Here is a 26,992-nt window from a genome sequence, read left to right as displayed (position 1 = left end):
TGCTGGGGGTAACTTATGAGAAGTTAAAGTTTTGGCTACATCTAGGTCTACACAGGAGACCGTCCTCTAGCTCATTTAGTCCTTGGGTCTCCAAGAACAGGATTTCTCGTATGCTCTGATGTACAGATTGGAGAAGGTATAGGATGCTGACCTTCTTATTTTGAAAGAATTACAAGCCTTGGAAAAGTCGTCAAAATGACGAAACGTGTCGGCTGTGCATATCGTCTACTGACCTGCGTGTCAGCAGACTGTGGCTTATTGATCTATGTCAACAGACTTTGGTTCAGTGATTCATGTAACAAGTGTTTGATATAAATGTTTGAATAAGAATAAAATCTGTTCTGCAACAGTGTCAGATCATAATTAGTATACCTTTGTAGTGCTCTGGATTGTTTAATCAAGGGTTGACCGAAGATGGGGGAGTTGGATGATGGAGTTTGTTAGTTGATAGCTGAAGAGGACGAATGGCATGTTACAATATGGTATGCACTCTGGCTGTATATGTTAGAATGACACCATCAATCTGCTTTCTCTGTGCTACCACAGTGCATGGACAATTGTCTTCTTCTGATGTACTATGTCCTGAAGCTATTGTTTTATATTATATGAAAACAATAAAATGTGGTTTATAATTAAATGCATTTTATGATGATCTGTGGTAATTTATGTACTTTTATATAACTTCTTTGTGGTGGTTCCAGGAAGGCCGGGAGAACCACCAACACATCTTTGGTTGTGTTTAGGGGACTGGAGGAAGTGTGGTAGTTCCCAAGGAATTTTGTTTGCGTCTTAATATAAAAAACCTAAACCTACCTCTCCCACATAATTGAATCCCTGACCCAGAGAGAGGTTTCTCTTAATTTCAAGCAGTCCTGGAGCTTTTACTTTTGTATGGAGGCTCTGAAGTGCAGGGGCATCTGTGTATTGGTCCTATGGCTGCAGTAGCAGGCAGATTCATGCAAGTAAAGGAAAGACTCTGAGAGCCATGCTGTATTGAAACTGTTGATATTGACATTTCAGGTTTTTACTGTCGGTACTACCCCCCTTGAGTTTAATGCTGTTACATTGGTGAATTAGAGCATGTGCTGCTTTTGCCATGTGGTGACACTCTGACAAACCCACTAGGTCGGGCTTTTGATTATGACGCCCCCTTATATCGTGATGTTGCATCTAGTATAGGTGGGGTTTATAGTGATTATAGGGTTCAGGACTCACTAGGAGTGCATAAAAAAGAAAAATACCAAATATTTTGCCGGAACCTATATTTGCCCAGACACAAGTGAAAGTGTTTCAAAATAAACCTCCAGATCACTTACGAAAGAACTGTCCAATTGTTTTCTTTATATATCCTTAAAACTTAAAACAGCCCACAGCCAGACACCTTTCCCCTGAAAACGTACAAAAAAATGTGAAATCGAAAGAGTCCTCCAGAGTGCCTATTCCCCTTTATCAGAATGGCAGAATGGCCTTATAAACATAATGGTCAAAAGGTACCTAAGTTAAAATCTAGAGTTGGCAACTGCAACCCAAGGTGGCACTAAATGAATCAATGCAGCAGCCCCATAAGGAGGCCGAACTCAGCCATTGTAGACTTGATAGCTGACAGCTCTTCACATCAAAGTCCGATTTGACATCTAAAAAACTTAGTCCATTTACACAGCTAGTTTTACGAGTAATATAATCGTGTGCACATCTATAGGCCAATGTTGACTGGCCGGGCCTAAACCCCACGCGTTCTTTTGGGGCATATATCTGTTTTCCTATCCTGTTTTCCCAATAGGAATGCAAGGAAGGCGAAGGAATCAATTCCCGCACCTGTGCTCCTCACCTGGCCCGCCTCCTGACCACTGGTCCCATTCATAAATCAAGAATAAGAGGCAGGGACATTTACCCACAGAGTTGAGAGGGGGTATTAGCTCCTTGCTAATGTCCACACATATTTATGAAAATCAGACGCTATTTTTTTTTTTCTGTTCTTTTTACTACAGTCTAGTAAATGGTAATCGCCTCAGGGCTTTCAAAAACATATTCCTCTTTCTAATTAAATCTAAATTTTCTTTGTACCGTGCTAAACTGTAGTGGCGTGTTTGTAATATTATTGAGAATAACAAGGTAATGAAGATATCTTGCAAGTAAGGACATAAATAGAAAACTTTTCTGTTGATCTTGGGATTCATAATCTCATTAAAACGGCCAGTCTCGTTTTTGGACTTCTTATTTAAAATAACTTGTCATTTCACATATCATTATTGTTATCATAATTAATCGAAATAGCTAAGCACATTTATTGCTAAAAATTTAACAATGATTTAAATCTTTTATGATTTCTGACCTAATTCGAGTCCCGTTATTCTGAGTTATTAAAAGCCAATTATTATTTAATATTGAACAAATTGGTGGAGAGAAATTTTTTAATAGCTTTTTAGGGGCTTGGCGTAGTTTCATTAAGAAAAACGTTCTACTAATGCATATGACACAATTTAAAATCTTAGGGGCATATTAACAAGGGCTTTATCTCCGCTTTTTTGGCTTTAAAAGCCAAAGAAGCGGAGATACAAATATCGCCCTATCAACAACAGGGTGCTAACATGCAAAATCGCATGTTAGCACCCTTTTTCACTGCGCTTCTCTTTGCATCTCTAATGAGATGCAAAGTGGGCGTTCCAGAGCAAAATAATAGGAGAAATGTCGCTAAGCGACATTTCTCCTATTATCAAGCTTCACGCAAACCCTGTTAGAGACAAAAAAAAGCAGCGCTAACCACGGTTAACGCTGCTTTTTTATGTCTGCTAATTTTCAGATTTACCCATGTAATCCAATGGGAGGTGGATTACATGGCTAAATCCACCATGGGCTATCAACAAGGATATCCCTATCCTTGTAGTTTTATCGCTGCATTACCAGCGATAACCTCCCAAAATGCCACTATCACTGGATTTTTTATCGCCTAGGCGGTTAGCGTTGTTAATAACGCAATAACCAGGCGATATTATCCAGCGATAGCGGGCGTTGAAAAAATTAACGCTAAGCGCCCTTAGCGCTAATTTTCCCTGTTCATTGTTAATATGCCCCTTAAATCGCTGCAATCAAACAGGACATGTCCGAGGGAATGCCTATTTAACATCACTAGTGCAAATTTGGATTAGAATCTTTAATGCTTCTTACCGTTGTATATGCAAATGGCTATAGCGACTAATAAATGTCTTTGAACAAAATAAAGTGGGAGAGAAGCAGGTTGAAGAAACCTTTTTACCTGTAGATGTCATTACTCAATTTGCATTCATCTGTTCTTACATTAGTCTCATATCAGTCATTTTTCATAACTGACATGCAATCAATAACGCTCTTCGAAGGGGCAGCAAATATCAAAATTACCATACCACACATGCGTTTCTTAAGAGGGTAAACGTTGAAACAGTGTGTAGCCACAAAGAAGAGGAAAGCTCCTAACCTATTACGTTACCTTTATTCTTTGAATTGAAAAGCAGAATTGCTTTTAAAATAATTGTTTTTTTTCTTGTAATTTTTTTTTTATTTCATTGTATTTTTTGCGTAATTATTTTACACATTCAGTCAACTTTGTTTCAGCTTACAGATATAAGCCATACAATGCACAACATAAACTTAGGTTATACTTGTACATAAAGGGAGGTGAAACCCTAATCAAATAGCAATCACAATTCTTATAAGGGTGAAGTCACAAGCAAACCCCAAATTAACTTAGGCTGCACTAAATGTGAACAATTAAATGATATAAATGGCATTTTATTTTTCAGGAGGCACGCTGCGGCTGTCAGCCTGCCCCAGAGCTGGAAGAAATGCGGGGCGCGTCATTTGCTGCTGATTGGCAGCATGGAGGACTAGAGCAGTGGCTGGCCAGACACTGCAAATTATGCAAGTCAATTTGGCTGGCTGGATTACGACAGCCAGCCTGACATGTGCACCTTGCAGCTCTCCAAGCCAACTGTCTTTGGGGCATATCAACAAGGGCTTTATCTCTGCTTTTTTGGCTTTAAAAGCCAAAAAAGGAGAGATAAAACTAGCGCCCTATCAACAACAGGGTGCTAACATGCAAATTTGCATGTTAGCACCTTTTTACTCTACGCTTCCCCTTGCATCTCTAATGAGATGCAAAGGGGGCGTTCCAGAGTAAAATAATAGGAGAAATGTCGCTAAGCGACATTTCTCCTATTATCAAGAATGTCGCTAACCCTGTTAGAGACAAAAAAAGCAGCGCTAACCGCGGTTAACGCTGCTTTTTTACGTCTGGTATTTTTCAGACTTAGCCATGATATCCTATGGAAGGAGGATATCATGGCTAAGTTTGCCTGTCCCTATCAACAAGGTAACGTGAGATTATCGCTGGGTTTCAGCGATAATCTCACGTTAGCCTGTTAGCATGAGGATTTTTATCGCTATTGAGATAAGCGTTGCTAATAGCACGCTATCTCAGCGATAAAAATTTACGCTAGCCGGCGATAATTATCCTAGCGCTAAGTGCGCTTAGAGATAATTATCACCGGTTGTTGTTGATATGCCCCTTAGACAGCTGAGAGGAGAACAAGCACAGGCCTCCAGGGCCTGAAGGATCGCCTAGCCAGCCCGCTCCATACAATCTTGCCACTGCTCTCATGCTGGTTCACAGCCTGAGAGCAGCATCTGCATTGCTTAGAGAAGTTAGCTGTTTGACTTGTGCTCAAAGCCACAGACAGCAAAAGACACAGAGGATGCTGCTCATTTACTTTATTTATAATGTTAGTGTAATGCATGGTAGTGGTTTAGTGTGGGTTTATTTTGCATTCCTGTTTTATTTATGTCTTTTGGGAGTTGGTGGGGCACTTTGCTCACCCGAATATTTTCAAACGTACCAGCCGCCCCAGAGTTAGCACAGAGCAGTCTGGCTTGACTCAGAGGCAATGTGTTAAGTATTTATGCAGCACTTCAAATGGTAATAAAGTGAAAACACAACACAAGAAAAATGCCATACCAATTTAGAAAATTAGAATATACTTTAATAAATACAAGACCAAGTTACAAAAATGCAATCAGTAGAATCGGAGCCATGCAAATTTAAAGATTTGAGCGAAAATAGCGCCAAAAAACACCAAGCACCAAATGTGGTTATCTGGTCGCTCTGGACCGGGACAGAGTCACAAGTTCATGCCGACTGCGATGAAGGGCGGGCGAGTCACAGGGTCCCATTTAGGTCTACTGAACACAGTACCTTAATTTGGATGCGAAGAGATGCGGAGTACCACATTGAGGCTGCGTTGCAAGGTCGAGGTGAGGATATGCATGGATGTCCTTGCGTAGAGATGCGTGGCACAGCAGCGGTTCTTTAGGGCTGTGTTGGGTGGTTCAAATTCTTTGCTTTGGTAAAGTCTGCGTAGCAGAGGCAATGAGTCACCTCAGAGGGCGATGCATTAAGCTGCAAAGGCAATGTGCCGGTTCTGCTGGAGATGCACCACGGAGGGGATGCACCGATTCTGAAAAATCCGCTGCTTGTCTGGGATCACAAACGACCAGTGTCAAACCCTTTCTGAGAGTGTTTAGTCAGAGCCTTTGTGATGTGCAAGTCTGGTAGGTGACAGCTCCTCCCCATCAATGCACAATGACCAACTGCCAGCTGCACCTAGTCATGTGAACCTGGATCAGGCCGCAGGAACCAAATGGTTAGGACAAGAAAATTCCATCTTTCTAAAAGTTTCATTTTCAGAATACACATATGAGCTGGAAAAGCACCTTCAGGCCCACTTCCAAGGGTCCAGAACTGGGATAGCACCATTTGGGAGGTCACACAGATAGCAGAGTTAAGGTGCGGGCCCAATGAATTTGAAAGCCTGTTCTGTCCCTGAGGCTTCTGATTAGGAGGCCAGCCAACACGCCTTTGGAGTCACTCTGGGATCCTGGGTTTAGAGATGCAGGTCCAGTGCATCTCACCCAGGCAAGGGGGCAGAAGGGCAGTAGGTCACCACAGTAGGGCAGCAGTCCAGCAGAGTGGCAGTACTTTCAGCAGCACAACAGTTTTTCTTCCTGGCAGAGTCTTCCACTTATCCAGAAGTGTACTGAAGAGTTGGGTTTAAGGGATTAATATTTATACCAGATGTCCACTTTGAAGTAGAGGATGCTTTTCCACTCCCCTGAGGTGTCGGGCACCCCCTTCCACCCTGTCCTGGCCCGTGCTTGTCTGGGATCACAAAAGACCAGTGTCAAACCCTTTCTGAGGGTGTTCAGTCAGAGCCTTTGTGATGTGCAAGTCTGGTAGGTGACAGCTCCTCCCCATCAATGCACAATGACCAATTGCCAGCTGCACCTAGTCATGTGAACCTGGATCAGGCTGCAGGCACCAAATGGTTAGGACAAGAAAATTCCATCTTTCTAAAAGTGTCATTTTCAGAATTGTGACTACAAATCTGACTTTACCATTAAAGAGGGCTTTTATATACAATTGTTTACACACCAGACTTGAGGTAAGGAGGTAACCCAATGTTATCCTATGAGAGAGACAGACCTTGCATTAGTGAAAAATGAATTTAGGAGTTTTTCACTGCCAGGACATATAAAACCAAAAAATCTTTTTTGAATACACTAGACCCTGCCCTCTGGGCTGTGTAGGGGCTACTGTAGGTGTGACTTATATATATTAAAAGGAATTTATGGGCCTGACAAAATGTTCATTTTGGCAGGTCAACTTGGCAGTTTATAAACTGCACACACAGGCTGCAATGGCAGGCCTAAGACATTTTAAAAGGGCTGCAGGCACACTATTAGCATTTAATTTATAGGCCCTAACTACGTGTAGTACCACTTTACTAGGGACTTACAAGTACATTTAATTTGCCAATTGGGTGTAAGCCAGTTATATCACATTTAAGGAGAGAGCACAACACAAACACTATAGCACTAGTTTAGAGTCCTAAAGCCAGCAAAAACAAAGCAAGCAAAACAGGAGGGATGAAGGCAAAGAGTTAGGGGAGAACCACGCCAAGGATGCCAGGTCGAACAACTGTGCTAAATTCTTTCGCTTCAATAAACTTACAAGGCCAACCTAGGACTTCCCTGAATTAAATATCAGCTCCTGATGTAAACTAGGTGACAAAGTACTAGTGCTAGTTCTTTTTGGATAAAATGCAAGATTATCCTACCTATAAATTGGACTGTTTAACATTTAGTACTAAAAATCGACAAACAAAATACTAGCTGGTGGTATAAAGGACTTATACAAAGTAAAAATAGGCCAATTTGACAAAGAGCTACATTATTTTTTTTATGGTGGTCTATGGTGGTCTACTTATATTTTCATTTCATATTTTCATTTTCTGTCTAATTTGCAAACATTGGTCACTTTCAGATCTTGATCTTCAGTGCAGTTTTGAGAATGGGTTATGCAACTGGATGCAAGAGACTCAGGACAACTTCGACTGGTCCTTGTTTAGTGGCCCAACCTCAACCCCCAACACTGGCCCGATGAAGGATCATACTTTGGGAACAGTACAAGGACACTATCTCTACATAGAGTCATCCGAACCACAAGTCTTCCAAGATGAAGCTGTGTTGCTGAGTCCAAACTTTGAGGCCACAGTTAATCATGAAAACCAGAGCTGCGCTTTCCGCTTCTATTACCATATGTATGGAAGACACATTTACTCATTAGCTGTCTACAAAAGGATTTACAGGAATGAAAAAGGCAGCTTGCTATGGCAAACATTTGGAGGCAAAGGAAACAGATGGGTCAAGAAAACACTCTACATCACCAGCTCTCAGCCATTCCAGGTAGGACTAATTCCTTTTAATATGCAAGTCCTGTAAAAATGAACATACATGATAGACTGAAACATTGGCAGTTCCATTATGTTTGAAGGGCTGACAAGCCATTAGCTGGCAAGCAGAGCTTCTTTTTTGTTTATTTATTTATGTTTTCAAGTGAATAATGGTACTGAGTCCATCTACTAAGATCACATGCTAATAATAAACAAAATATAGAAATGATGTGGTTTGCTGAAATATGATGGGAGTATAGAGAATGTTTCAGTGGCTTACTTAGGCATTGCATATAGCTGGTATAAGCTATAGCCATGCCCTGGAAATATATGTTGTGCTCTGTGCGTGGTACATAAATATTCCATGGTGAATCCTATTTAAGAGGGGAACAGATTGTGACCTTAAGCAATGCCCTCCTGCACATATGCTAATACACCATATTTGGGCCACTTCTCCCTTTTCCTGAGGAATAAAAGGAATCAGGATCAAATGCAATTTAACAATTACGGTGTGACTCATTTTGGCCACACAGTAAAACTCAATTTGGGAGATGTGATTAAGTACGGATTAACTACAAATTCAAAGCTAAACTCATATAAATCATTCACAGAAACCTACTGTACAGAATCACAAATGGAATTCCAAAATGTGGCACAGCAATTCACAATTCACAGTGGTATCTGCATTTAAATCATTGTCCATGCCCTCAGACCAGAGGGCAAGCAAGAGGAGTGGTGGCTGTGCACCACGGCGAGCGAGCCTAGTGAGCGAGCCTGAAAAACCTAAGGGAGGTTCGGGGGGTTCTCCCCCTGAGAATAGTTTTTGAAAAGAGTGGGCAAACTGGGAAATGTTAAGGCCTTTGAGGGCCCTGGACACACATATTTAGGGTGCCCCTGGCCCCTGTTAGGAACAGCTTTGAAAATATGGTACAGTTTCAGCTGTTTCATACCCTCTCTGACCAGTTTGACAGTGCACAGCCATTCCTCCAAAATTCTAAATGTGTTTACACCTTTAATATTCATGGATAGTGATGACGTGTTTGCAATATTGCAACACAACAGCAGCACACTAATATTAATGAAAATGATCTCATATGTGTGTGAGGTATTGTTTTGATCTAAAAGTAACTTTTTAAAGTATGTTGCATGAAATGTAAACAAACATTTCTCTGCAAAATGTCACTCTGAAATAGACTAGTCTCCCACATCACCCACATTAAAAAAAAATGTCAGGGAAATGGCAATAACCTTACCTCGACTGTACCACATGGTGACATTAGGTTTACTATGGGGATACGGTTAACTAGGAGAGCAAGTAAGCCACTAACCAGTTGATTAGGGATCAGTGTAGGCCAGGCCATGTATGCCTCTGCTCAGTTGTTCTCTCCAATATTAGAAGGACGTCTGAGAGAGGGCTATAAAATAAGCATGTGTGCCTTGGCAGAGTTTACAGACTGGCTCAGTCCCTGAAAGGGGAGATAGGAAGATACTGAGCCCATCACTTCTGCCATGACACCAGAGATATGAGACCCCAGGGAACACCCTTGGGCAGATAAAGTTAAAAATCATTAAGTGTTGCCTCTGATGTCTGCCCATTCCCAGGCCAAAAAGCTTGAAACAGAGAAGCCAAAAGCCCCCGGGTCAATGAGATGCATGAGAGTAAAGGTGGCAGACTGCATGGGAAGTGAGCAGATTGTCTGTCAGGGCACAGAGAAGGGCATCGTGTATATGCCCGCTAATGCCAATGAACCTCCGGACTCTTCTCTCCCTGGGCTGATAGGGTAGCCTGTGACAGGTACAGTGGCCTGGCCTTGAAGTCTAGCTAAACATGAGCAGACATGTGTGCTTCTAGCCACACGAGGGCCAGCACCCACATTTCAATGGCCTATGTCTTGGGTACATTTTACAGCAGCAGTAACTGTTAGTTATACTCACGGTAAGAAGAGCAAAGAAAGAAATGCCCAGAAGGGCAAAACCAGCCGCTAGCACTCTACCCAGCCATGTCCGGGGAGTCTTGTCACCCTACCCAATAGTGGTCAACGTGATCTGCCGTGTGAGACAAAAGAGCAGTGAGCCAGGTCTCCCGACCAAGAACAAGCACACAGAGAAGCAGCACCCCCTGGAAACCCTATATCAGTGCAACACTTCCATCTGTCCAAGGGTCGGGCTGGTGTCCTTCAATTGTGTGAAATCAGACATGCCCTGAGGTTTTCAAATATTCCCCATACCCAGTGGCAGATGGTGATATTTGCAAGTGGTGGGCGTAAAACAATTGTTGGACTGCACTGTGGTGAGCGAGCGTAGCGAGCGATCCCGAACCACATAGGGGGGGTTCGGGGGGTTCTCCTCGCGAGAAAAGTTTGAAAAAAGAGTGGGAAAATGGTGCATTTTCAAGCAAATTTGAGAAAGCATGAAGGGGTCAACCACTCTGAGGACTGATGACCCCGTCCAGTCCCCAGCCCGGCCCTTCCACACCCCGCACCCCATGGTTCGTAGTAAGGTCACCCCTGGGATCTCTATTGCATTACACAAATCAAACGTGGGGACATTAAAGGCAAGGTAATAATGTCTCTGATCTTGTCCCTGCAGGGTACACTCCTGCATGTCTGCTCAGGGCAGGCTTTTACCATAAACGGAGGCTTTACTGCCTAGCTTAGCATTGAAATCCCCAGCCAAAATCACGTTCAGCCCACACCTCTGTGATTGCAACTCCCCGATAGAGCGGTCAAAAAAAATAAAAAAGCAGGGGAAATTTGGGGTTGGAAAATGAAATACATGTGAAATTGTTATTATAAAAATGTATAACACACAGATTAAAGCCATCATCCCATACCAAGTTGAAAGCCTGTGTTAAATATGAATCGGTGTTTAGTGCAGCAGTGCTACATCCCAGAGATGTTTTGAGCCATGTAGCTAGCCCTGACCGTGTGTTACCAACCAGCAAGAGAGTAGCACGGCTGAGTAACTGTAACACCCGCAAAAAAACTAATTTGTCGAGGTCAAGGACTTAAGTGAAGACCAGTTCCATCACCAATAAAGAGAATCATCTCCATCTGTCAACAAAACACCGCAAAAATACAGAGAAACCAGTCAGAAAACACATGTTTGTACAAATACTTCGGAGCCATGACGGGCCAGGCGCCTGTCGCCACAGTACGCTCACAGGGTTAAAAAAGTGAACCACAACGATGTGCGTGGACAGGGCTGGCTTTAGCGCTGGTGGCACCCTATGCGACAATGTCTGTTGGTGCCCCTCCAATAACCACCTCTGCCACAGATTCCCCTACTAGCACCCTTTAACAGTGCCTCTCAAGTCTCCATAACCACTGTCAGATTCATTTAGTTTTATAGCACCACTCATACCAGTGTAAGGTGTCAGAGCACTTTGTACCACACACATTGCATAGAGACAATCATATGTGTGTAAATCAGTCTATAGGAAATGTTACATCAGACAGTACTACAAGGTGTAGTGTAGGAGTGGCATGTCATTGATACTGGTAGGCAATATAGTTAAAGTTCTCATTCAGGAAAGGCACAAATTCAGAGTTTAAAACACAACATCATTGTTAAGGGTTCTCTTTCATAATAAGAATTGTTTTCTACCCAAATGAACCCTTTTCACAAAATTAGGATAATGAAAGACTGGGCAAAAAACATATAGGTCTAACATATACCTTGCAGTTTGCAGCAGCTCTAGGGTGACAGTTAATAGCTCAATGTTCTCTATTAGGATTTTGACTTAGAAACGACATGTAACAAAAGGAGCTCTTTAACAGAAGCAGTAACCCACTGACCTATTTACATAATATGCCCTTCGTTATCTGCATGGTACACTTTCTTAGCAGCAGGCATTTCAACCCTCTGCGCTACTTTAGGATGAGTCAAAATTTCCACTAGACAAACCTCCGGTCTCTTTCCAGGAAGACTATTAATCACAGGACTTTGCTTGACATTTTAATTGATGTCTGAAAGGTGCTGGATGCCAGCAACGAGGCAGCCGGTGCTTTTAAAATGATGATACACATTTTAAAAAATGACGCCCCACCCCAAGCCAACACTCTGTGCAGTCGCACTGATCGCACTGCCCTAGAGCCGAACCTGTGCGTGGACGCCAGGACGGACACACACATGTGCGTGTGCCATTTGCAGGGATTGCCTGTGTGGGCGGCAGAGTGCAGGAATGTGCAACAGATTGCATCACAAGCCCCTGTTGCCCAGCAGTGTCCTGTCAACCGACACCAAGCACTGCCTGTCACCAGAGGCCCAACACTGCCTCGCTGCTCCCCAGCGCTGTCTATGAACCCCACACTCAAAACTACCCTATGACCCTCACCTCTACCCTGTCACCATAATGTCAGAACTTCCCTGTTCCACCAGCACTCTCCTGTTACCCCGATCCCAACACTGCCCTGTCACCCTACACTCAGAGCTGCCTGTGAACCCAACACCTGCCCGGTCACCCCAACATAACACTTATTGCCCAATCCCAGAACTGCCATGTTGCCCTAAATCCATCACGTTACCTCCAGTATTGCAGTGCCACTCCACTCCCAGCACCCCCTTCTCGGCCTAGGCACAGCTTGACGGTCTAATATCGCTACTGCCCAGTGTCCACAGACACTGCCCTTTCACTCCGATCTGAGTACTGTCTAATGTACCTGTCACTTCCCTGTGACCCCAGCACTGCCCTGTCACCCCCAGCACTGCACTGTCACCTAAGCCCAGCCCTCCACTGTCCACAGAGGCCCTACCTGTCACTTTAATCCTGGAAGTGCCCTGTGGCACAGGTACTGCCCTGACATTCCATTCTGTGTACTGTCGCCTAACCCTTTTGCTTCCGTGTTATCCCCAGACTGCCCAGTTACCTCAGCACAGCCCTGTCTCCCTAATGTAATTACTGTCTATTGCCCCCCTTAGACCAGTGCCAGTCCAGTGTCAGACCACCTTAGCCATTGCCCTGCCACCCCATCAGTGCCTTTCCACCCCCACCAGTAAACACTACCAAGAGCAATGCAACGACCTCAGCACGTGCTCACGTCTCACAGACACCAGTTGCATTCACGCTGCCGCTATTTACTTTTACCGTCAATCTAGTTACGTACATGTGCGAATGTGTATACTGCTAACACAGGCACACCACAAATTGAAATATACTCACACCCTTAAAAAAAATGTCTGTTTTACTTATTACCGGCCTGCTGCTTCACTATAAAACCTATGTGTCTTAACATTTGAAAAAATCCACATTACTAATAACCAGTTGCGGAAGGCAAAATGGACGGGTGTGTTCATGTGGGGGGGATTAATCAATATAAAATATTAAACTTACCTTCCTCCGCGACCCCATCATGCGCCCCCGCCTCAGCTCCTGCTGCTCCTGGCGCATTTTAGGCAGCCTCCCTCATCCTGCTCCCCTAAGCCAATCACAACGCTGCAATGGCAGCGTTGTGATTAGTGTGGCGCAGCGGAAAGCGCCACAGCCAGGCACCAGTAGGGAGGTCATTTTCTGCAGCCTACATAGAGAAAATGGAGAGTGCGCATGACTATTTGGTCGGTCCTGGGCCGACCAAACAGTCAGGACCCTTAACATTCGGCAAGCCACTTCCCTCGAGCAGGACCGCCCACCATCTGCTCCCAACCATGCACTTCTACTTTCTCGCAGTGTGAGAAGAAGAAACATAAAATGGTAGTTTTAACATTTTATGTTTCTGCTTCGCGCACTGCGAGAAAGCAGTGGGGTGACACCCCAATGGAGGAGCCGCCATGCCCTGTCAGTCAAGTAGAAATGCGACGTCCGCCCACCCCGCACACAGCATGGCTGCTTGTATCATTGGCTGTTTGTGACTGAGTGCTTTGTACCTGCTGCAATGGGTGATACAACGACTCAGACACAAAGAGCTCCCTCAAGTGCCTTCGCTTTCCGTTTTCAGAAGGAACAAGTACCAATGAGATTGGGAAAGCACCCCAAACAATGTATATACCACACTTTGGGCATTTTGCTTTGAGTCCGCTTTTCATGGCACATGTAGGTCGCAGAACAATATCTCCCGACTCTTTCCAGGGAATGCTGCTGCTTCAACAAGACAGCAGGACGCTGACAAGAGAGAAGGTAACACAACTGTACAGCACATGAAGTGATGTGTAGAGCCAAGCCCAGATCCATGCGTTTCCTCACTATGGCAGCTTGCTCCTCCAGCGCTCTGAGGCCCACTGAGCTTGGAGCGCCTAATGTTCAACTTTAGTTTGACTGCGTAAAGATAACAGATTTTAAAAGCAATATCGTCACTCTTTAATTCAATTTTTATCAGTCAGGTATGGGTGCTTCTTAGTTGTTTTATGATTTGTATATGCATTGTAAACAATCTTACATTCCGATTAAACTTTGTCATGTGACATCCTGTGATGTCACACGCATGATACGCATGCTGCTTTAATTCCCCCACTAAATGTTTTTATGACTTCTGCCCTGAAGTTGTGTTAAGGATTGAAGGAGGGAACCAGGTGCAACACACCTCCGATTTGGAGATCTTTCCATCGAGGTTTATAGGCTCCAGATGAGGATGATGACTTTTGACAAGTCATTGTTCTCCCGCTAACTGCCCAGTATTGTGGAACTAGCAGGTTCCTACTTATAATACTTATATAAACTACACGTTCCATAATGCTTTGCCTGATAGTCACGCTCAGAATTTTTTTTATTTTGCAGTTTTATACAGAGCAAATTCGGCGCGAAGGTATATTGGCATGCATTTCATGAGCACCAGATACATTAAACGTTCATTTTTTGTAGGCACGGGGACGAGGTTTGCCCAGAAGCACAGGATGTTGAGCCGACCCAGAGGCTCAAACCTGGTTCCCGAGTTCCATCTTCGGCAGTACGTTACGTCACACTGCAAATGGTATCACTTGAACCATACAGTGAGAGTTTTTTGTCCAACGCAAATTGCGCAGCCTGTAAATTATCTTCACTTTTAGTTCACTGAAGTCTGCACCCAATCGGATCCCGGATAAGGAGTTTAGATTAATGTCACTTTAATGCTAAAATCACTGTGTACCTCCACTCTGAACTGGCACGGTGAAAGGTGATCCGCGGCCTTTTCGCTGCCAGGCCCATGCTTGTTGAAGGCATTACCAGTGTGTTTTGAGAAGCTGTTTGGCAGTCCCAGCCGGCATGATGTGCCGGTGGGGACCATCGTAGGGGGGATGCGGGAGGGGCTCAATTAAAATAAAACGTACCTTCCCCCGTCCCGTGTTGTCCTCCTGATGCCTCAGCTCTCCTCAGGAAGCAGCCACCCTCAGACAGCCTCCCTCCCCTCCGCCAATCACAACGCTGCAATGACAGCATTGTGATTGGTGCGAACAGCGCCTAGCTGGTCTCCTAGTGGGAGGCCATTTTCTCTATGTAGGCTCTATGCAGCCTACATAGAGTAAAGGGAGAGTGCGCATGACTGTTTTGGTCGGCCCCAGAGGGCTGACCAAACAGTCAGGGCCCATAACAGTGGGCTAGCCACGCCACCACTGCTTTCCAGCTGACCCGTCCACCCACCCGCCCACAACCAGGCACTTCAGCCTTCTCACAGTGCGAGAAGCAGAAACATAAAATGGTAGTAATGTTCGCTGTCATTGCCTTTAATCTCACCATGTATCTGGTCAGACCACTATTTAATAAAATTCACGGCCACCATAAACTCTAGGGTCAAACCTCCTACGGCTGTGGGAGGGGTGACAAGAAAGTGGAGGACACTTGATGAATTAGAATTTATTAAAACTTTGGCCAGCTCAGCACCTATCTTCAACCCTGATGTTAATATCATGGAAGAGAACATATCGGACTGGCTACTGCTGGCTTCCAATACCCATGCCCCACTCACTAAATTTTCCCGTGCCCGCCACTGAGATGCACACAAATGGTTCACTGCTGAGTTAAAAAAAACAAAAACTCGAGCTCCGTCAAAAAGAGAGAAAATGGAGGTCTAGATACTCCAAAGAAGATAAACAGCAGTTTGCATTGGCTCGCAAAGAGTATAAAAAACATTACTGGAAACAAAAGCGGCCTATTTTTCAGCCAGAATTCTAAATGCTCATAATAAACCAAAAGAAATGTTATTGATAGTCAATGACCTCTGTAACTCTGAAAGAATACTCCCTAGTCAGACTCCCACTCAAGAGCTATGCAACTCTCTGAATAACTATTTTTTGGATAAAATTTCTACCATCAAAGCTAGCATCTCTACTAGCGCTCGCATGGAACTCTTGGACAGTACGCCTAATAATCCTGCCATTCTGGATCACTTTCCAGTCATTTGTCCTCAGATATTATCTGAATTAATGACCTGTGTAAAATCCGGGTCCCCGAACGACTGCTGTCCCCCTCAGGTTATGGGGGCTGCCTTTTCTACTCTTTCTCGTCATGTACTTCCCTTCTTGAATGAGTCTCTCGTGCAGGGCAAGGTTCCCACAGCCTTTAAGAACGCTATTGTGGTCCCTCTATTGAAAAAACAAGGGGCTGATCCTCTACATCTTTCGAACTACCACCCTATCTCTCTCCTTCCTTTCTTGGCTAAGATCCTAGAGGCCCATGTTGCAAGCTATCTCTCCAATCTTATCGAACAAACGGACTACCTAGAGCCACGTCAAGCTGGCTTTCGGCCTGCTCACTCTACGGAGTCTGTGATCCTTGCAGTATTGGACACTCTGAGAGCGAACTCAGACAAGGGCATCCCCCAGGCCTTGGTGCTCCTGGATTTGTCGGCCGCATTTGACACGGTCGATCATAAAATTTTGATGGACCGTGTCGCGCATGCCGGCATACAGCGCCCTGCATATAATTGGATTAAGTCCTTTCTTGAAGGCAGGACACAGGAGGTCCGACTTGGTCTTTTTACTGCCTCTAAGCTTGCCACCACATGCGGGGTGCCACAGGGCTCGTCCCCATCACCACTCCTTTTCAACCTCTATCTCAGGCCCTTGATTCATTCATTAAAGGATAGAAAGATAACGACTTTTAACTATGCTGACGATCTTCAGCTTATCTTTACCTTGGATTCCCCAGACTCTGCTGTTGAATTTCAAGCCACCATGCTTCACATCCAGCATTGGATGGACCTCAATCATCTCAAACTCAACCCGGGCAAGACGGAATTAGTTTTGCCTGGGAAGAGTGAGATCTTTTGGGGCCATCATTACTGGCCGTCAGAATTAGGTGCTCCCCCCACTTCTTCATCCGCTGTGAAAAGCTTGGGGGTCACCATTAACGCTGATCTGTCACTCAAAGGACAAGTCGGGGCAGTGGTCTCTTCTTGTTTTTTTCAACTGCGTAAAATCCGTAAGGTCGCCCACTTGCTGTCTCACTCAGCACTTATACAAGTTGTGAACGCCTTGGTCCTTTCACGTCTTGATTTCTCTAACTCCATTTATCTCTGTTTGCCCCTGTTTCTACTTAAACGTCTTCAATTAGTGCAAAATCAGGCTGCAAGATTAATTCCTAAAAAACCTAAATGGCAATCCACCAGACCATGGCTATCTAAACTTCATTGGCTACCAATTGCCCAACGTGCAGCTTTTAAGACAGGTTGCTTGATCTTTAAAGCACTACATGGTAGGAGTCCTAAATTCATCAGTTGCATGATTGCAAAGCATGTCCCACAGCGTAATTTACGCTCTGCCCATCTCCATCTATTGACTATCCCTACCTTTAAGCGCAAACGCCAAGGAGGGTGTAGGTTCTCGTACCTCGCCCCTAAATTTTGGAACACCTTGCCTCTTGCAATCAGGATGTGCGATAATCTGTTGGGTTTCAGAAAGGCGCTCAAAACTTCGTTGTTTGAGCAAGCTTATGCATGAGTTCCTGTGCCGTAACATGACCCAAGTTTAGCGCCATGAAACCTTTTGGTGACCGTGCGCTTTTATAAGTTTTTGATAACATAACATAACTGCCAGAAAGCAGTGGGGCAATGCCCCTCAGCCCTAATGGTGGAGCCGCCCCTGAGCAAGCAATTTACCTTCCATCCACACTTGTTCTGATCAATATTGCAAATGGAATTTAGATAACGTTCTTGAACATTCCCATTGATAATACTGTAGAGAGTTATATTTTTAGACCTTTTCAGAGTGGTTGGTACTCAAGTATTTGTTATGCCTTCATTTAATTGTGGCTGCATAGTCAGCTGCACTTTGATCAGGGATCTTGAAGTTTGGCATTCATCATCAAAAGTAAGGATTTAGTGATCCTAGCATAGAAAGTGATGTTCAATAAAAGCTAGGACTGACTGAATATACCGGTTATGGCAAAGTGTCACCACGAAGGATGACTTACATGTAGGTCCAGTTGCAAATAAGCCTCCCTTACAGCACAGTGTTGGAATCCGTGAGTCAGCCAATAAGAGGATGAGATATAAAGTGTGACTAAAAGACTAAAATGAGGGAGAAAGACAATGGAAGGACATAAAGATGAGAAAAGGAACAAGGATGAGAGAATGAGTTTAAAGTCATGCACTATGCAAACAACAGATTTGATTCATTCTTGAAACTAATGCAATCAATAAAAAATATCTTGAAATCTGACACTGCTATCAGTTAATGCTGCATTTTTGCTGACTGGTTCTGCTGGCTTTTGAACTCTGCACACTGGAACATTGCAGACCAGGCCCGTGTGTATGTGACCTGAATGCTGCAATATTGTAAAATGTGCATACTCCTAATAGGCCTACTTCACGGTTCATAAAAGCAGTAGAATATAGCGTAGATAAACCATTGGCATGGAAAATTTCAATGTCACTTGTGTCCTATGTGTAATGCCATCCACTAAGATGGCAAACCGTGGCTTCAGCATACCTAGATAGCCTGAACCTGTCAAAATAACCTTTTCCGGGGAATAATCCTACTTGTATTATTATATAAGCCCCCCCCACCCCCAAATAGGCTTTGTAGCCATCAAATTTGGGTGTCTAACATTCAGAAAAATAAATAGACATAAATTCAGCTATACAAATGGTGGTTCACTGTCAGTGTGGCTTTGACCATTGTTGTCAGCTTCCACAAGGATGGAGAATGCTAACCTCAGGTGACAAACCTTAGACAGACCAGGGCAAAGCTTCCAAAGTATCCTTTGCCAGCATACAGAGCCCGTCTAGAGCGATACGTTTATTTTATATTTCATTTGTGCCTGGGAGCGACTTAGGCTGGGTCTCTAAATGCTTCCAACTGGCCCCAAGTGTGTTTGCTGGCGTAAAAATTTGATCGAAAGGCTTCTAACAGAGGAAATTGAATGCAAATAGTATGCACAGATGATAAGGTAACAGAAGCTCTAGTTACGTGGAAAGAGCTCTATGATAAGCTCTCATAACAAGGTGAATAACATTGTTCAGTAGAAAATCCCAAACTCACAGTGTGGAAATGCCAATTCAATCTTTTGACCTCAATATTCCTAAATATAATAATAAAGTAAAAACCTAGACTGAATTAATTGGGGATCCCCTATATTCAACAAATATTTTTACTACACATTAAGCAAAATTAAAAATGTAAAAGAGTGTGGGTATTTTTTTTTATTGTTTACAAATTATATTTCTAAATTATTATTTTTAACTTATTCTTTAATTTTATACACATTTTCTTTGATTAAGTTTTGTGCTTTAATTGTAATTTTGTTAGTTCAGGATTAAAATTACATTTATTTTTTAACCTTCATATTTTGGACTAAAACCTTATTTGCAAATAATATTACATTTCCTTATACTTTCCCATTGAGATACTTCACCTCAGTGATGGAGATCTCTGCCAACATGTGAAAATTTAGTGATAGTAACATTATGCATATTAATTCAGCCTTGGGAGGTTCAACCCCATCCTTTTAGGGGATGGAAACATGGAAGTCTACATCTAAGAGTAAATCTATGCTCAGAAATTATGACTAGCAAAAGAGGGGAGAGTTACACCTAGTCATATCTTTAGGTACATAAATCTACTCATGTAAATTTACTTTAGTGAATTAGGCCCTTAAAAACAAAGACAAAGAGATTGAACTCTGTCTAAATAGTACGAAGAAGGAGGTAGAAATCCTCATAGCTTATGACAGGATTTGTAAACAGGTGGCCAAAGCTCTCTCCCAGCCAACAAGTGAAATTAGGAAAGGAGGAGAGATGTGGTTTGACCATATTTGCACTGTTGCCCATCAAAATCTACTCTTTGCCCTGAAACAAAAATCCCAAGATAAAGCTCTAATAGCTGAACTTAGGAAAACATATAAGCATGTTGTAGGAATTCGCAAAGCAGAAATTAAACAAGGTGCATGGAACGATTTGTTATCGGTGGATGTCCTTAAGAATAGTGCCAGGTTCTGGGAGATTGTAAATAAACCATTTTTCTCTGGTGTTAGTAACTGCCAGGACGATGAGGGAAGTATAGGTGTCCGGTCTCTGCATGTGGCTGTGAATGCATAGAGTATGGTTTTTACTGAAGATATAGGTAAGGCAATATCACAAATGACAAGTAACAAAGCCCCGGGACCGGACGGTGTCCCGGCCGACGTTTTTAAGTTAAATGTATCACTGTGGTCTAAAATATTAACTCATGTATTCAATTCGGCCTGTGTGTATGGTCTGCCGAGATGTTGGTCCCAGTCTACCATCATACGAGTTTTCAAGAAGGGTCAATCAATCAATCAATCAATCAAGACATTTATATAGCGCACTACTCACCCGTAGGGTCTCAAGGCGCTGGGGGGGAGGGGGGGTGCCGTTACTGCTCGAACAGCCAGGTTTTCTGCTTCTTCCTGAATGAGAGGTGGTCTTGGGTCAGGCGCAGGTCGGTCGGGAGGGAGTTCCAGGTCTTGGCGGCCAGGTAGGAGAAGGACCTTCCTCCTGTCGTCGCTCTTCGGATGCGGGGGACGGCGGCGAGGGCGTGGTTGGCTGATCGGAGGTGGCGTTTGGGAGCGTAGAAGTTGATTCGGTTGTTGAGGTAGCTCGGGCCTTGGTCGTGTAGGGCTTTGTGTGCGTGGGTGAGGAGGCGGAAGGTGATTCTTTTGTTGACGGGGAGCCAATGCAGGTCTCTCAGATGTCCGGAGATGTGGCTGGTTCGTGGGATGTCGAGGATGAGTCTGGCTGAGGCGTTCTGGATCCGCTGGAGTCTCTTCTGGAGCTTGGCGGTGGTACCGGCGTAGAGGGCGTTGCCGTAGTCCAGTCGACTGGTGACGAGGGCCTGGGTGACGGTCTTCCTGGTCTCGGTGGGGATCCACCAGAAGATCTTCTGTAGCATGCGTAGGATGTTGAAGCATGCCGAGGAGACGTTGTTGACTTGCCTGGTCATGGAGAGTGAGGAGTCCAGGATGAAGCCCAGGTTGCGTGCGTGGTCTGTCGGTTTGGGTGCGGTGCCCAGGGCGGGAGGCCACCAGGAGTCGTCCCAGGCGGAGGGTGAAGAGCCCAGGATGAGGACCTCCGTCTTGTCTGAGTTCAGTTTCAGGCGGCTGGTCGTCATCCACTCGGCTACCTCTTTTATCCCTTCGTGCAGGTTGGCTCTGGCGGCGGCGGGGTCGTTGGTCAGGGAGAGGATCAGCTGGGTGTCGTCGGCGTAGGAGATTATGCTGAGGTTGTGTTGGCGTGCGATGGCCGCGAGGGGGCTCATGTAGACGTTGAAGAGGGTGGGGCTCAGCGAGGATCCTTGAGGGACGCCGCAGATGACTTCGGTGGCCTCTGACTTGTACGGTGGTAGGTGAACTCTCTGCGTTCTTCCGTCGAGGAAGGAGATGATCCATTCCAGAGCCTTCTCCTGGATTCCGACGTTGCTGAGGCGCTGTACTAGGGTGCGGTGGCAGACAGTGTCGAATGCCGCGGAGAGGTCTAGGAGGATGAGGGCCGCTGTTTCTCCGTTGTCCATCAGGGCTCGGATGTCATCGGTGGCGGCGATGAGGGCGGTCTCGGTGCTGTGGTTGGCTCGGAAGCCAGACTGTGTGGGGTCGAGGGATCCATTTGTCTCAAGGAAGGTGGCCAGCTGCTTGTTGACGGTCTTCTCGATGACTTTGGCTGGAAACGGGAGGAGCGAGATGGGGCGGTAATTCTTGAGTTCGGTGGGGTCCGCTGTGGGTTTCTTGAGTAGAGCGCTGAGTTCGGCGTGCTTCCAGCTCTCAGGGAAGGTGGCGGTGTCGAAGGATGTGTTGATGATGTCTCGCAGGTGGGGTGCGATGACAGCGTCGGCCTTGTTGAAGACGTGGTGAGGGCAGGGGTCGGTCGGGGATCCGGAGTGGATGGAGTTCATCGTGCGGATGGTGTTTTCGGTGTTGATCGGAGTCCAGGCGTGGAGGGTGGTGGTGGGGGGTGGTTGTTCGGTCGTGGTGTGCGTTGGTTGGTTGTTGAAGCTGTTGTGTATGTCCGCGATCTTGTTGTGGAAGTATGAGGCGAGGGAGTCGCAGAGGTCTTGCGATGGGGTGATGTCGTTGTTTCCTGCGCTGGGGTTGGATAGCTCTTTCACGATGTTGAAGAGTTCCTTGCAGTTGTGTGCGTTGTTGTCCAGCCGGTCATTGAATGCAGTTTTCTTGGCGGCGCGGATCATCTGGTGGTGCTTCCGGGTGGCAAGCTTGAAGGTGGTCATGTTGTCCGGTGTTGGTTCCCTTCTCCAGACTTTCTAGAGGGCTCGGCAGTTCTTCTTGGAGCTCTTGAGTTCGTCGGTGAACCATGGGGCTTTCTTGCTGCCGGGTCTGCTGGGCGGGGTCCTCAGCGGGGCGAGCTCGTCCGCGCAGTTGCTGATCCACTTCGTGAGGTTATCGGCGGCCTGGCTGGGGTTCACTGAGTTGGCAGGAGGGTGCTGGCTCAGGGTGGTGGCGAGCTGGTCGGCTGTGATCTTGTTCCAGCTTCTGCGGGCAGCCTGTTGCTGGTGGTGGTGGGTCGTCGTTCTTTTGAAGGTGAAGTGGACGCAGCTGTGGTCCGTCCATTGGAGCTCTGTGGCGTGGCTGAAGTCGATGTCTGTGCTGGATGAGAAGACTGCGTCGAGCGTGTGTCCGGCGAGGTGGGTGGGGGTGGACACCAGCTGCTTGAGTCCCAGATTGGCGAGGTTGTCGAGCAGGGTGCTGGTGTTGCGGTCGTTGTTGTTCTCCAGGTGGAAGTTGAGGTCCCCCAGGAGGATGTAGTCAGTGGAGGGGAGGGCATGCGGGCTGACGAAGTCGGCGATGTCCTCGCTGAATTGGGTGCGTGGTCCTGGAGGTCGGTAGATCAGGGTGCCTCTGAGGGTGGTCTTCGGGTCGGTGTGGATCTGGAAATGCAGGTGTTCGGCGGTGGTCAGGGTGTTGTCGGTGCTGGTCGTGAGGCGGATGGTGTTCCTGTGGATGATGGCGATGCCTCCTCCCATCTGGTTGGCGTGCGATCCCTCCGGGTGATCTTGTAGCCCTCTGGGATGGCGATGGCGATGTCGGGAGCTGAAGAGGCGTTCATCCAGGTCTCCGTGAGGAAGGCAACGTCTGGAGCTGTGGTGTCGAGGAGGTTCCAGAGTTCGATGGCGTGTCTGTGGACGGAGCGGGTGTTGAGCAGGATGCACTTGAGGTGGGTGCTGCTGGTGTTCGACTTGGCGGGTGCTGGTGCGAGGCAGGTCCGGGTGCAGGTGAACTTGCAGGTGAGGCAGCTGAAGGGTCTGTGGGTGCGTCTCGGGGTGGCTTGGTGGCATCCCGGGGTTCGGCCGGTGTTGAGTGCGCTGAGGTTGGCGGCGGTGTACGCCAGGCGGGCCGGTCGGGGTCCTCGTGGGCCCGGGGTCCTGGCGCTGGGCGCGGTCCAGACGCGGACGGGCGCAGACGGGCTTACCTTTGGCGCACCTTCGGCGCTCAATCGGTGCGCCCGCTGCGCGTGACCGCTGCGCGTTCGCCATATATGGCCAAGTGCGCGGGTGGGCGGAGCAGCTGGGAGGCGGGAGCGGGGAGGGTACAGAGAGAAAAACGGGGCGGGGTCAGCGGTGGAGGCGGGAAGCGGGGAGCGGGGAGGGATGCGACGGGGCGGCTGAAAGTACTGGCAAAACAGGCAGGAATGGGGGGACAAAAGTACAAGATAACAGCAAAATCAAATCACAAACACAATACAGTCAGAGGCAGTGGCACAGGGCAAGAAGCGAGCAGAGACCACGCCGCTCGAAGTCAGGGGGCGTGGTCACGCGGCGGAGCCGGGGCAGCGAAGCAGAGGCTGGGAGGCACACGCAGCAGCTGGTGGCCCTGCGGCGCGGGGGTGTCCTAGAACTAGGTCACACTCACCTGCGTCGCACGGTCGCCATATATGGCCAAGTGCGCGGGTGGGCGGAGCAGCTGGGAGGCGGGAGCGGGGAGGGTACAGAAAGAAAAACGGGGCAGGGTCAGCGGTGGAGGCGGAAAGCGGGGAGCGGGGAGGGATGCGACGGGGCGGCTGAAAGTACTGGCAAAACAGGCAGGAATGGGGGGACTAAAGTACAAGATAACAGCAAAATCAAATCACAAACACAATACAGTCAGAGGCAGTGGCACAGGGCAAGAAGCGAGCAGAGACCACGCCGCTCGAAGTCAGGGGGCGTGGTCACGCGGCGGAGCCGGGGCAGCGAAGCAGAGGCTGGGAGGCACACGCAGCAGCTGGTGGCCATGCGGCGCGGGGGTGTCCTAGAACTAGGTCAGAGAGGAGATCCACAATGTTATAGGCCAATATCGCTGATCGATTCAGCAGTTAAAGTATTAGGGAGAGTGATCCTCAGTAAATTAACAGAGTGGTTGGAAGAGTGCAATGTATTATCAAATTTGCAGTATGGTTTCAGGAAAGGTAGAGGTACCATGGATCAGTGCTTAAACCTGCATTTGCTAGCTGGGAAATACACTATTGCCAGAAAGGGTACAATACACCTGGCCTTTATGGATCTGTCCTCTGCTTTTGACCGAGTAAACAGATCTAAACTTTGGGTTTTACTACTTGAAATGGGAATGGACCGGAACATTGTTAACTTTATGTCCGACCTGCATAGGGACCTCACCGCTAAGACTTTTAAGAGGAGTCAGACAGGGATGCATTTTAGCTCCCTAATTGTTTACTCTATATATTAATAATCTAGACTCTGCTTTGTGTATAGCCTGTTAGGATATCCCTCGAGTTGTGGTAAATAAAATACCGGACTGAATTTCATACGGAATCTTAAAATAAAGTAAATAGCTCAAAATAACAAGAGGCAGAATCCGTGGTATAAGAGGTTTTCTAAATGGGCTTTATTCCATTCAAAATGGCCGACTCGAGTCGCGGCCTTCAGGTTCCGTCACCACGAGGGTTCAGGAAGTGAAGTACAATAATTTATTGACAGACATGTATTTTTATAATAAGTACATTACAATGAAACGAATGTAGAAGGCGTAACATTTGATAAGAAAAGTGACAAAACAGGTACGTAATCGAAACTAGGCGTAATAAGGAATAAAAGAAACATGATTGGTTTTGCATTATCAGACATAGGTGGATCTATAAGATAATACTTGGCATAGATGCGCGCGCAGCAGTATGACATGTAATTGACGTGCAACTAGGGGGTGAAGGGGACTTGACATTTAGCTCTACATGTGGAGACGAGAAGTCTGGGGGGTCAAGTCAACCTAATCCCAAATCATATCTACCATCCTATGTTTGGAGAACTATGTTATCCACAAGGAAGGACTCTCGGACAGAATCTATTCTATACTAACTGTGTGTGCGTGTACAAGCGTCTAAGTGTCTATATGAGATGCGAGGGGCAGAAAACTTTCCATGGCAGCAGGGCTATGAATCACTTGCAGGAGGACGGAAAGGCTGAGTCCTTTGCTTGTGAGCTAAAGGAAATGTTGACCTAAATCACTAGACAGGAATGCATCGGCTGAAGAGCAAAATAGATAATTCGAAGGTGAAATACAGCTTCTTGGCAGGCAGGCGAAAACTGGTCGAGGCAGGCACCGTTAGCTGTACAGGGAGTAGGACAAAGTTCATGGATACAGATGCGAGCTCAAGCTGGAGCTGTCAGAGGCTGAGAGCAGGGAAAGGCTTTGAGGACAGAATCGGGCCTACTTGCCTGAACTGTAAAAATGGAGTAACTTAGCCATATAAAGTCGGTGGCCTTTCATGCTTAGGAATTGAATATCTAGCCCATTGATGGCGGATCTGACAGAGAACATGTCGACGGTAGACACACATATGTTTGCGTCTTAGAAACTGGAACTGGAGGGAACATACATGTACTTGTAACATGCATATAGAACCGTTGGGGTCCAAGATAGGGGACATAACTGACCAGGAAAATCCACATTTCCACATTCCCTCCTTGTCCCCTACTTGCCCTTCAAGAGATATCAATCTTCATCATTCCATCGATTTGCTCATGGAGCATCATTTCTTCTTCCTTCTTCTTCCGGCATTTTGAACGAGAACTGTGATATGGAATGCATGATGTGGCACACAGACCACAAATCGCTGGTCCACATTGTAGGCATAAACAACAACTGAAGAGCATAAGAAGGCCAATACCTAGGAAGGATAGAACTCTCCATCCCCAGGCCGATATCACACTCCAAAACCACCCGGACCACGTCCAAGTGCCTGGATTCTCGTGTATCTGGCTTACAATCTTATGAAGGCGTGTTATACCTTTATATACAGATGGCGAATTTTCTGGTATGAATATGCAGCAGCTGGATCCGATGACCCTGCAAGCTCCACCCCTATCGGCCAGGATGACGTCAAGGACAAGACGATTCTGGAGAACAACAATTCTCATCACTGATTGTTCCTCTGTCAGATTGCCTAGGGCGGCTATAGTCTCGTTTACTACAGCTTCAAGAGTCTTGGTGAGTCTGCGTATCAGCTTACTATTTTATATAGTACCTATATAGGGAAAGATACCTTTATTGAAATCTACATACTTGTCCCATGCCGTCTCAGTATAATCGACAACTGGGAGATCTCTCCGCTCTCTTTTGTGTACTAAATGAACATGTCGATAATAATCAGGAGGAGCTAGGAAAACAGGTGGCAGAAGGAATGCTATGTAACAGGTACCATCCCAATCTAGAGGCAGACGCATATATGCCGTCTGACCACATATAAAGTAAGAATGGCGAGAAGCTCTAAATGAAGATTTACCTTGATCACTATATTCTACTATAGTAACGCATTGGCTATGGCCCATATGTATGGAACCAACTTTTCTCACACATAATTCACCCTTAACTGGAAATACAGACATAGTGGGCAGAATTAGTTCAACTTCGGATTTGACATTCAAAA

The 26,992-nt window shown here is 46.0% G+C and overlaps 1 protein-coding gene across 4 annotated transcripts in view; it reads left to right on the top strand.

Moving 5' to 3' along the window:
- Positions 1-26,992, top strand: part of MALRD1 (MAM and LDL receptor class A domain containing 1) — a 2,533,556-nt gene that overhangs the window by 658,409 nt on the left and 1,848,155 nt on the right. For all 4 annotated transcript variants that reach the window (XM_085630825.1, XM_085630827.1, XM_085630826.1 and 1 more), the window contains exon 13: positions 7,352-7,773. In XM_085630825.1, the coding sequence (XP_085486951.1) occupies positions 7,352-7,773 (422 nt within the window). The remainder of the gene's footprint in view (positions 1-7,351; positions 7,774-26,992) is intronic.

Source organism: Triturus cristatus, chromosome 10 (genome assembly GCF_964204655.1).
Source record: "Triturus cristatus chromosome 10, aTriCri1.1, whole genome shotgun sequence".
Taxonomy (NCBI): Eukaryota; Metazoa; Chordata; class Amphibia; order Caudata; family Salamandridae; genus Triturus; species Triturus cristatus.
Note: the sequence above shows the minus strand (reverse complement) of the source record. Positions and strands in the feature narration are given on the sequence as shown.